Below are 12310 nucleotides of genomic sequence, written 5' to 3'. Positions count from 1 at the left end.
ATGACTTTGGCCAAGTCACTTTATTTTTTTGGGTCTGTTTACTAATCTGTAAAATGGGAATAATAATAATAGTAATAATTACTCTATTTCCTATGTTTTGCATGATAATTCATGCATAAATCAAATCACCTGCCTGCACCGGGAGCATGGAAGAGAAGGATAGGAAGGAGATAAGCTTGATCATATAACTTAGGAAAATTGTGTGGACATTTGTTAATATATATAACTGGTAAATAAAAAAAATTTTTAAATAACTCTTTCCCTCACACTGTTGTGTGGATCAAAATCAGTGATATAGAGAGAGCACTTTTTTATAGTAAAGTGTCATCTAAGTGTAGTCTAATTACCGTTATCATCCTTCAGCAGTAGATTTCCATCACTCCAGAGACTTACTCTAGAGGCTGCTAACAGTATTTTCAGGCCAGCTCCCTAGGTCTGTGATCTTGTGATTGCTTCTCAGAGGAATTTGCTGACCTTTTTTTTGGGAACCAGCAGAATAGGATTGTGATGAATTGAGCATTCTTAAATAACTTTGTAGATAAGACCTCCTGAGGATATAAAAATAAATGTAAATTGCTATTCTTCCTCACATTGCACCCCACAGCAAGCAGGTGACTACTTCCAGCCTCGTTGAAAACAGCCAACGGTCAGATGCCTTGGCCTTTTCTCTCCTTAATTATTGATCTCATGCCATAATGCTGGAGTTGTTGGTCCCTACTCCTGATATCTCAGTTTAAAAGGCCCTTAGAAGCACTTGTTATGGGCAAAGCTCAGAGGATGCAGAAAAATGACATAGACCCTTTCCTCAAGGGAGCTTGCAGCTAAGTTAAGGGAATAAGATGGCTACACAAGTATCTTTTAGGAAGTAAAATGTGATCAGAATAAATGAGAAAGGAAAACTCCCTTTTAATTGAGAGGATCAGGAAATATTTCATAGAGGAAATGGCACCTAGGGGATAGGAATAGAGACTTGTAGCTTCTGATTTTTCCATTCTTCCCTGCCCTTTGTTCCTTGCTTTTGGAATGGAAAACTAGTGTAATTCAGAGATCCTTTCCTTTCATAACTCACTTGCTTTCTTTTTCCCAAGTTCTTAGATAAACCAGAGGATGTACTGCTGAAACACCAGGCCAGCATCAATGAACTCAAGAGGACACTGAAGGAGCCCAATAGCAAATTGATCCATAGGGATCGTGACTGGGAACGTGAGCGGAGGCTGCCTTCCTCACCAGCCTCATCTTCCCCCAAGCATGAAGAAGGAACCCCTAAAGGAACTCCCGAGAAAGCTAATGAGGTGGGTCCTGTGGCCTTGGGTTCCATAAAAAAAAAATGATGGGGTGTGGGAATTGGGATGGATTTACATAGATTTTATTGCCCTTATCCTATGCCCCATAACAGTCATCGTTAGTGGAAGAAAAGGATGTAGTCAAGCACTAGGGATTCATTTACTTGATGTTGAAATTTGAGATGTTGGCATGAAGGTGGGAGAGACTTATTGAAGAAGGAATTTTAGAGCTAAAAAGACAATGTATTTTCTACTGTTCAGCATTCTACCAGCAAGAAATCTCTGTTAACTAGCATATCCGTTAAACTCTTGATGCCTACATTTATTAAAAATCATGCCAAAAATAGCTAATAAGAATTTGAGGTGGGAAATTACCCACATAGCGTAACATTTTTGGGGTACAGGTGCCAATTTCTCTATTGGAAATGAGAAAAAGTAGGATTTTATACCCCATGCTTTTAACTCCAAGTTAGCATTCTAAGCGCTTTCTATAACAAATTCTAAAAACATTTACTAGTTTGTTTTGCAAAAGGAACTTTCTAAAATTTAGCAGGATTACTAAGTACCACTATATAACCATTGTTGACATTCAGTAATCCTAAATAATAACAGCTCATATTTGTATAGCTCTTTATAGCCATCATCATTATCATACATCACAATACTCCTTGGAGGTAGATTCTACAAATTTGAAAATTGAGGTTCAGCTGAAGAGACTTGCCCAAGGTCAACAAATAAGTTGAATTTTAGCTTTCTGATTCCATTCCAAAGTCCTATCCATTATAGTATATACTGTCTTCCTAGCTATGTGATGAGTCTTTCTTACATATGAAGTTCTCTAAGTAGCTGAAAGAAGATTAAATTATGCTGCATCTAGATTTAGTCTAAATTTTATATATCTATTAATGCCTTAAAGATTTCTGAGCTACATACGGGATATGTGATATTTATTAACCAGAGTTTTAAATTAACTCAGCATTTCCCAACCTCAACAGAATATTAGAATGGAAGTTAGAATATCTGGAATTAAATCCTACCTTTGATCTTGGGTAAGACCCCTTCCTCTCTCTAGGCCTTGGTTTCCCTATTGGGAAAGTAGTAGCAATTTGGACAAACTACTTCATAGAGTGGTTGTGAGAAAAGTGATTTGTAGTGGCAGCTATCAGCAGATAGAGCACCAGACCCAGAGATGGGAGGTCCTGGGGTCAAATGTGGCCTCAGATGCTTCCTAGCTGTGTGACCCTGGGCAAGTCACTTAATACGGATTGCCTAGCCCTTACCACTCTTTTGCCTTGGAATCAATAACATAACAATTCTAAGACAGAAGGTAAGGATTTCTAAATAAATAAGTGAATGAATGATTGAAAAGTGATTTATAAAGTATAAAGGACTAAGAAATGTGAGTTGGTATTATTATGCCAGATTACTGAGAATTTGCTGTCCTTACTTGAATAGCAGAGAATAAAGCTTCCCCTAAATGGAGTAATATAGGCCAAAGGGATAAATACCTTCAGGGTATATAATTTAATGTGTAAAGCACTGTGAGAAGTTCCTAATGTGACTTGGAATGTTCAGAGGGTATTCTCAGCCCAAGAGGTAAACCCTAATGTTTAAAACCAACATTGTAAGAGTTAGGTAGTCCTGAACCCTTCCAAGCTTAGTACTTCTATCAGAGACAGGCTTTTTGAGCAAAGGGGTTGACTAGGTGGTGGCATGGGAGCTGTTCCTGTGAAGGCACTCATGACTGATTTGGATGGAAGTCTGGTCCTGGAGGTACGAACGGTGAAGTGGCATCTGGACTGGTTGTCACACTTGCGTCTACCCGGCTGTCAGTGGGAGTTATTTCAGTCAGCCGTGGCACTGTGTTCTCAGTGCTGGGTAAGGCTTGGTGTCCAGACTTGGCTCTGGCTCCCACTCTTGAGCTAGCCTGTCAGCAGCCTCGTCCCCTCAGGGATTATGGGAGTGGGGCTGAGGCTGTGGTGGTACCAGCCAGACTTTGGGGACAGCTCAAATATGTATGATAGTAAACTTTTTAAAATCCTGGAGCAGGGAATAGACGATGCCCTCAGCTTTGGGCATCTCCTGAGAACCAAACATCCTTTGACAGAAAGGGAAGAAATTTGACAGGGGGAGTACTTGAGCGATACTTAAGTTGCTAAAAGTGGAGGATTGGGGGAAAGAAGGACAGTATAGCTGAATTATAGAGAGGTAGCATCTCAGATGGCAGTGGGCAGTCTACAAAGTGGATCCAGGGATCCTGCTAGCATTTGAAGGGTCTCCAGGGGGCTTCAGAGGGTGAATTTAGAAAGAGAACATCCTGGGGTTTCAGGGGCCTTCACCCTGGAATCTACCTGCAGTCATGACCTCATGGTCCCCAATTCTGGTGGTCCATGAGGAAGAAGGAAGGATAGGAAATCAAAACGGAAGGAACTGAGTTCACTTCCTGAACTCTTAACTGAGTCTGAGTAATAACTGAAGTGTCATGAAGCCAATCTTGTGTACACACAAACACAAACACATACAGCCACTGAGGAAAACCTTTTGAAAGAGATCTGTCCATTTTCTAATACTTGAACAGGAATAAAGCTACCTGAAATGTGCGTGTAATCTTTGATTCTGGAGCCATCCTAACAGGTGTCAAGTGCAGCCCTTGGGACCTTTATAAGGATTTCTACCCCAGGTAACCTAATACTGTGGATCACTTATGAGGATGGACTAGGAACTCTGACGTCCTCTCTCCTCCGCTACCTCCTGCTCAAGGTCTTTTCCTGCTATGTCCAAAGAGGCAATGTGATTTAATGGATAGGATGGAGTCAGGAAAGATTTGGGCTTGACAAATCTGCTTTTGACACTAGCTGTAACTGCGGGGAAGTCATTTAACTTCACTTCCTTATCTGTAAAATGGGTATAATAATAGCATCCACCTTCCAGGGATGATGCAAAACTAAAAATACAATAATATATGTAAAGCACTTTGTAAACCTAAAGTCTTAGATAAATATGAGGTATTATTATTATTCTTCCTGCCTGAGTTTTACCTTCCTCATTTTTTAAAATGGAAATAATACCTAAGAAGTTCCTAACTCACAAAGTTGTCGTAAGGATCAAATAGAGTAAAGATTGAAAGTACTTTATTTGTGAACCTTAAGGTATCGTGTAAATGTCAGCTATGAATAGCCTTCCCTGGACCTTCTATACAAGATGCTTTATACAGTTGGATTTGAACCAGGGCCATGTAAGGAAGGGCTAACTGTTCATGGAATGTGTGTCCGTCTTTTTCTCTCTTTCTCTCTGTATCTCTCCCTCTCATCTCTCCTTCCCTCTTTCCTTTCCCTGTACCCCTGCTCTCCCTCTGCCTGGGCCCTGGACCTTCCTCCCCTGCAGAGCCAGAGAACAGAGGACGCCTCCCAGCTGGAGCCAAGAATTGCCTTAGGCTTGGAGTCATTCACCCAGAAAAGTCTTGCGTCATCTCCTGAGGTTACTGTCCATCCTCTGCCCCCCGGGGGACTTTCCATTTCTCCTGGGGCCTCTTCACTGTCTGTCACCCTCTCAGGCGTGATGGGGTGGGGGGACCTGTCTATGTACCCATCTGGGGAGGGCGCCACTCTCCTCTTCTCAACCAGAGACCAGAGAGGAGGCAGAAAGCTTTCAAGCCTGGTCTGTGAGGAGAGGGCAGCTTGAATGTCCCATCCCCTAAGAGAACAGATTGACTTCTAGGGTGGGACTGAGAGAGTAGACAGGATTTCTTTACCAGAGACTGGTCAAACAGGCAGGACTTGCTCAAAACTGAGAGCACTGGGGTGCTGGGATGGCCACAGTCCTTGAGGACTTGTCTTAATTTCAGGAGGCTCTGGGAAGCTCCAAGATCTAGAGAATTATAGTACTTCTTTTCCCCTTTCCTTCTCTAGCTCTGGTCTAGGTTGCATTCCTTTAGGGTCTATCAGATTCCCTGCTGGAAGAGTACTACCCTTCCATTCCATTCCCCTACCCAGGCAGACAGTGAATCTTTTGGGCTTCCATGCCTGAGGTCAAGAAGACCTGGGTATCCCTTTCTTTGCTGTCTAACCCTGACTCCTGGGCTCCCTGTGGGTTGCATTCCCAGTGGAATGGAGAGTAGCAAGACACTTCCTTATAAGATATGCTCCTCTTGGCCACTGGCCCAGTGCCCAAACCCTGCATTAGGGATGGGTCAGCAGGGGTAGCTTTATCCTCTTAGTGCCTTATTCATTGTCAAGAACAGGTTGCAGTACCCTCCTCACTCCCACCCCCAGCAGACAAAAGGAAGAGCTCTTGGTCCATCCAAGAGAAGAGGCAAACCCTAGAGAAGTGGGGAGGCAGAAACAGATTTTTCTTTCTTACTGGTGCCTCAGGAATCTCCGGAGGCCTTCATTTTGTTTCCTCCACGATTTTGCTTGATTCTGATCCATTTTCTAGTTAGTCTCATTTTTCCCTTTGACTATTCTGTTTAGCCTGGAAAAGATAGAAAAGAGACAAGATAGCTTCCTTCAGTCACTGAAGAGCTGTCATGTGCGGGAGGGATTTGGCTTTCATTTTACTTGGCCAGGGGTAGGGATGGTTGGGGAGAATTAGGAGCAATGAGTAAGAGTTGTACTTTTTAGCTCAGTGTAAAGAAAATTTTTCTAACAGTGAGAACTAATGATTTTAGCAGTTAAGATGAGGAAGTAGTAAATTCTCCATCACTAGAAGTCTTTGTGTACGAGTTGGAAGACCACCTTTCAGAAATCTTAGAACATTCCTGCTTCGTTAAGGGTTGGACTAGACACTTTAAAGCTAGAAGGGACTTGGAGTCCATCAAGTCCAACCCCTCCTCATTTTACAGCTAAAGAAACTGAAGCAAAAAAGAAGTTAAATGATTTACTCAGAGTTATATAGCTAAGAAATATATGAGACAGGACTTGAACTCAGGTCTTCCTGTCTCCCAATTCCAGTGCCTTGTCTATTATGCTCATTAGCTACATCAGGATTTTAGGATCCATGCTTCCATTTTCCTGTCCGAGTGGCAGAGTCTGTTTCCAATGAGATCTGCACTGGAGAAAGCCCAGAAGTGGCCTTAGTGATATGATCTTCTATTTAAAGGAGTTACTTCCATAGCTGGTGATGAGAACAAAGCACGGGATGAGCTTAGGTGCAGTGGAATGGATCAGATCATTCATATAAACCAATCCAAGTTTCTTCCATGGTAAGGGGCAGCATGTTCTCCATATATTGTGTGCTGGCTTCTGCTGCCTGGGTATATATAGACCTGGGGTCATATCTCCCTAATTCAGTCTTATTGAGGACCCCCTCCCCTTCCTTTCAGTGTTTTTCCTCCCCCACAAGATCTGCTATTAAAAACCTAGTCTATCCACCAAGTCCAGACTACAGCAGAATGAGAAGTGGAAGGGGAGTGGGGCCATCTCTTGAGCCTCCATGGTGCCAAAGTGAGACTGACTGAGATATAAGCATTTCTGACTAAATTCACTGAGAAGCACCTTGCCATCCCTCAGCAGGACCCAATTATAGCATATTCTTCTTTCTTCACCTACGTTGATGTTTTCCCTTTGTGGGGCTGTACTGTTCCTTCCCAAGGATTGACCTTTTGAGTCTAGTACTACTTTATCCAGAACAAATCTGCCCAATTCATCTTGGTCTCCAGCTGTGTCCCTTTGGGGAATGGACAGCTAGTGTCTGTGATTGAGCTTTCTAATCTTTTGCTCAAGGGATCTCATGAAAATGGCAGGTCCGTAGGCCCAGGATGCTTTCCTCCCAACTTGCCCCTGAATTTGTGATTAAGGCAGACCTTTCAGCCAGTGTTTCACAAATAGTTTAGCTTATCAATGCAGGTGTTATGGCAGTCTGAGTCCTTATTAAATTTACAATTTTCTTGTTCCTGTTTTTGTCCCAGCTTTGTTGTGTGGTCTAGGCAACCCCCCTCCAAACCAAAGGGTCTCCACTGAAGCATGGAGAGCATTCTCCATTAGGTCAAGGTTTCTCGTTTGTCTGTGGCTTGTTTGACCTACCTGGCTTGGAATATGACCTTGTTAGTAGCCTCGAAGTTTTCCTTCTATTCATGGGTAGCCTTTCTCAGCATAGGGCTAGCAAGTGCTGGCTGGTTGGCCTGGCAGGACAGGAGATGATGCTGATGAGGCCGAAGATGAACCTAGCCAGTAACTTTGCACAGAAAAGACCTTTGTGGCCACAGATGATATTAATATTCCTAGCCTTGGCCTTTTAGACCTCTAGGTGAATGCTTGTAGTCTCTAGAGGTACTTAGCGGTAGCTGGACCTGGATTCTGACCGCTCAGGGCACATGGTCTACCGATGCTGAGTAGTTTCTGACAAAGTAAAGAATCTGGAACTTCAATTTTTCTGGCCTCTCAGGAGGAGTAGTTTAAGCTTTTTAATAAAGGTTATATCGTGTGTGTGTGTGTATATATATATACACACACTTATTTGTTTGTTTGTTTATTTATTAATAGATTTTATCCACAAGTGTCCCCGCCTCTCCCCACTCTCCTGGCATCAAAGAAGGTATCATCTGGGACACATTTATACAAATTAGGTCTTTCATGTTTTCCCTTTCAGTTCACTTTCTGGAAGTATTATCCACGTTTTATTTCTCCAGTATTAGTTCTGTAGGTGTATATAATGTTCTCTCATTTTGGTTCTACTCATTTCACTGTTCCTGTGTAATTCTTACAAAGTGTTTTTTTTTTTAAATTAGCCAGCTCATTGTTTCTTATGGTGCAAAGATTATATTGTTTTAAAAATCTTCAGATCTAACTTTACCATATCTCTGATAGCTTGCAGAGTCAAACTAAGGACTACTAGGTGTGAAGAGAGGCATAGTCTGCTGCAGACGGGCTTGATCATTCTCACTCCTGTTGGGAGACTACATTAGAGGCTTTGTCCGATGGGCTGCCTCCTCTCTACTTCACACACCAAAAGGATCCAGTAGGGCTCTTCTCTCCAAATAGAGTAGGTGTGCTCAGGTGCCACAGGAAGGTAGGAGATTATAGGCAAGAGTGATCCACATTCTCCCAAGAAAAAAGTGAAAAGGGGAGGTAAAAAAAAAAAAGCTGCATTCATTGAGTTTAATTTTGCTTAAAATCTAGAAGTCCCTGGACACTGTTTCCTGTCCTACATCAATACCCAAAGATATGGTGTATCCTGGTGATGAGGGCACAGGATCTGTTTCTCATTATAGTTCTTCTACTGATTTTCTTTGTGACCTGGTCTTCTCGGTGCTTCCGAATAGTACAAAGACAGGGGCAACTAGGTGGTGAAGTAAATAGAACACTGATCTGAAGTCAGAAAGACCAGAGTTCAAATCCATAACTTACTAGCTGTGGGACTATGGGCAAGTCACTTCACTTCTGTTTGCCTCAGTTTCCTGCTCTGTAAAATTAGGAAAATAATAGTACCTACTTCCCAGGATCCTTCCCATGGTGAGGACCAAATGAGATAATGAGACAATATTTGTAAAACATTTAGCATGTTGTCTGCTGCCTATATAATTGTTAGCTATTATTATTGTTATTATAATTAAAGAATCCCAAGGCCCAGGAATCAGGAGATAAGGAGATCCAGTCCTGATTCTGTCCTGACAGGCTATATATAATACTTTAGAAAAATCCTTTCACCTTTCTGAGCCGCTTTTTTTCCCTCATCTTCTAAAATCAAGGTTAGACTAAAATCAGGACCAGATTAGAGAGCTAAGATCCTTTCCAACAATCATCAGTTTCCCTACCTATACAGGCTGGATACTATTGTCCTGTTTCATAGAGTTTGGGGGAAGTAGTAATGAAAGGAAGTTTTCAGTAGAAGGCACAAGAAGGCCAATGGTTGGGACTATTTCTCTTTCCTTTCGGTGCCCTACCCCTTGGTTATCATGACGGCAGTGCCATGACCTACCCTTGGGTTGTATCCATTTTTTTCTTTCACTGACTGGAAGGAACAGGCTCTGTTTTGAGCCCCATGCTAACTTTTCTTGCTCCAATTGAAATGCAGGGTTCGGAGCACTGGGTGTTTATAGAAAGAGAGTGCTCTCAGCCTGAAGAGCTTATGTTCAGGAACCTTACCACCACCCAGCCAGAGGAGCCCCCAACCACAGCCCCCTCAGATGACCTCTCCAGCAAGGGGGTCTCCAAGGTGGATGTCCGGGTGGATAAGTTCAGAGTTGAAATGGCCACAGAAGAACTGGTCAGAATGAAGGGGCAAGGGGAGACCTGCCAGAGAGGAAGGATGATTGCAAGTCCTGAGGACTTTGAGTCTGTGTGGGAAGATGGTGTGTGGGTTCAAGAAGTCCCAGAAAGACCTTTGCTCTTGGCTGGTCATACATCAGAGGAGAAAATCCCAGCTATCTCTCAGCCCAGGCTCAGTAGTGGAAAAGTAACCGTTGAGGAATACAGAGCCTCAGCCAGTCAACTCAAGGGAAAAATAGAACTCAGGAAGGAACTGGAAGAATTTCAGGCCTGCAGACAACTTTCGGCGACAGGGGCAGTGGCTCAACAAGAGGTGCCTGGGATGAAACCTGGGGACCTTTGCTCTGAATCTCCAGCCTCAGAGAAGGAAGGTATGACAGCAGTGCTAGGGGACTCAACCAGAGCAGATTCTAGTGATGAGACAGAAACCTCTCCAGCAGAAAGGAGTTTCTACTTAAGTTTTGCAGATAAAGAACAAGAAGAACTAGCTTCCTTTGTCCCTGAAGACAGAAAGGTAGCAAATCTGGGCCCCATCAAGAAAGATCAGAAAGGCCAACTGGAATTGGAGAATGAGTCAACAGTGGCCCCTGAGCTTAATTCTTTAGACCAAGCAGGCCCAGGTGTTGGCAGCAATACTGGTATGTCCTCAGAAGGCGATGAGCCCCCAACAATAGATGTAGGATTGGACGAACTCAAGGTTCTTCTAGAACAGCTGAGTAAGAAAACATCCCTAAGTCATAGACCATCTAGCAATGAGAAGAGCTCCTTTGAGAGGAAAGAAGAGTTTCTTGACCCAACAAGTGACAGATACATAGAGGAAGAAATGCCTGAGACAGGCAATTCTTTAGAAAAGGCTCAAAAGACCCCCCTAGATGGATTCAACAAGCACTCACCCAGTAAAGGAGAAGGAAATGAGTTCCCAAACAGAGATCCAGATCCAGGAGCTGCTAAACTTCCAAAGAGGGTCCCACAAGGAGGTGTGAATAAATCAAACAGACAAAAGGAGGGCCATTTTCTACTCCAAGAGAGAAGATCATTTCAAGCCCTAGAAGGAGACCTTGAGCTGAATGAAAAAAAAGCATCTACAGTATTTCTTCAGATGGAAGGGATCATAATGAAAGACTCTGCCCTGGCTTCTCCGGAGAACTCTGAGGACCTGGCAGCTTGGGAAGCTCATACAGACCCACCACCACCAAAGCAAGAGCAGCAGTCCATTGATGGGCCCTCTGACACAGAACATCCCATCGTCTTTCCAAAGACTTTCCGTTTTTCAAAGGGAAGTCTGGGAACCAAGGACACAGTAGTCTCTGAGGGAGCTAAGACAGAGGAGCTGCCCATTGTCAACGGGAAACCCAAAGGTGGAGCCAAGCAGACCGAGCCAGGAGGCCTGGTGCTCACTACCTTGGGAAGGGAACCCAAGCAAGGGATATCTTTCCAAGCTAGTGGTCATGAGGGCTCCCAAGAAGACATTAGCAAGACCTCTGTGGCCAATAAAATTAAGATATTTGAACGAGGTGACACTCATGGTGAAGATAACTTCTGGGCAAGTATAGGCGATTCCAGGGCTCTTCCAAGCGAGCAATCATCCGAACCCTTCCCAGGGCAGGTGGAGCAGCAGCGTAACAAACTCTTGGAGCTAGGTTTTGTTCAACCTCACCCCCCAAGTAATACCTCTAGCCCCAAAGCTACAGAGCTTACTGGTTCAGCATCAGATACTGGCCACTTCATGGATAAACCTGGAACATCTGTAGATCCCATCAGTGCCGTGCTCATTGCCACTGAATTATACCAGAAAAGGGATGAAGAGCTGACACAGGCATCCGTGGATTCTAGCTCCAAGGCCACATTGGCAGAAGCCAGGGTAACCAGCCATATGAATCCCTCTCTCCTCCAACACCTTGCTTCTCCCCACCCCCTCCATGGAACCTGAGTGCATGCTTTTGTGCTTCTTCTGGGAGCATGTTCCTATAGCCTCACATCCATGACCAAGAGCAGGGGGTGCCTGGCCATCTCAGTTTTTCTTGTTTTCCTTGAGCTTATACTGAACACAGACAGTATCCCCAATGATATCCTCCCTTTGGTCGAGCCAGTAATACCACCAGCTACTGGCATAAGGCACGATCTTCCTAGCCTGGAGCTGAGGCAGGCTGGTCTCGCCACCAACCATGACCCATCGTCATTGTAGCACTCCTTGCTTTATCATGTTCCTTCTGTCCTGCTTGGCTAATTTAATGATCATCCCCTCTCCTTCTCCTGCCCCTGGTCCACCTCCTCCTACCTGGGACAAGTTGATTGTCCTGCAACCTCTACCCGTCCGGTTGCTGCTCCAGCTCAATGTCAAGTTCCCTTTCTGCCTCCTTAAGACTAACCCTTTTCTCTAATTCAGAGCAAAACTCGGGAACCAGTTCGGGAAGAGAAGGACTTGTCAGGCTCAGCAGTTAAAGTTGCTCCGAAGGAGGAAAGCCATTCAGCTGGGCCCCAGGCTGCCCAGGTCTCTGCCATTCATCCCCACTCTGCCCACTCCCCTTACTGGGCAGGACTGTATATGCTTTAGCCAAGGCTCCCCCGCTCCTGTCTGCCTGTCACCAGCTTGGAATCAGATCTCTCATACCTCTCAACCTTGCAGAAACTTCATAGACAGGGTCTCAGTTGGTCCATCCAGCCCCATTTGCAGGGTGGTCTTGACAGCCCCAAATCTCTGAAGAGACTGTTCCTTTGGACAGAATTTGGAACCTCCAAGACCAAATCAACCAGAAATGTCTTGTTGTTATTTTTATTCTCTAAAAGCATTCTCGGAATAGAAGGAAATGAAGCCAGGTAGAA

At 44.0% G+C, this 12310-nt stretch overlaps 1 protein-coding gene across 1 annotated transcript in view; it reads left to right on the top strand.

Moving 5' to 3' along the window:
- EPB41L1 (erythrocyte membrane protein band 4.1 like 1) overlaps positions 1–12310 on the top strand; it is a 117616-nt gene that overhangs the window by 82896 nt on the left and 22410 nt on the right. Inside the window, exon 14 of the mRNA XM_044664350.1 lies at positions 1089–1292. Coding sequence (XP_044520285.1) covers positions 1089–1292 — 204 coding nt within the window. The remainder of the gene's footprint in view (positions 1–1088; positions 1293–12310) is intronic.

The sequence above is a fragment of the Gracilinanus agilis genome, chromosome 2 (genome assembly GCF_016433145.1).
Source record: "Gracilinanus agilis isolate LMUSP501 chromosome 2, AgileGrace, whole genome shotgun sequence".
NCBI lineage: Eukaryota > Metazoa > Chordata > Mammalia > Didelphimorphia > Didelphidae > Gracilinanus > Gracilinanus agilis.
Note: the sequence above shows the minus strand (reverse complement) of the source record. Positions and strands in the feature narration are given on the sequence as shown.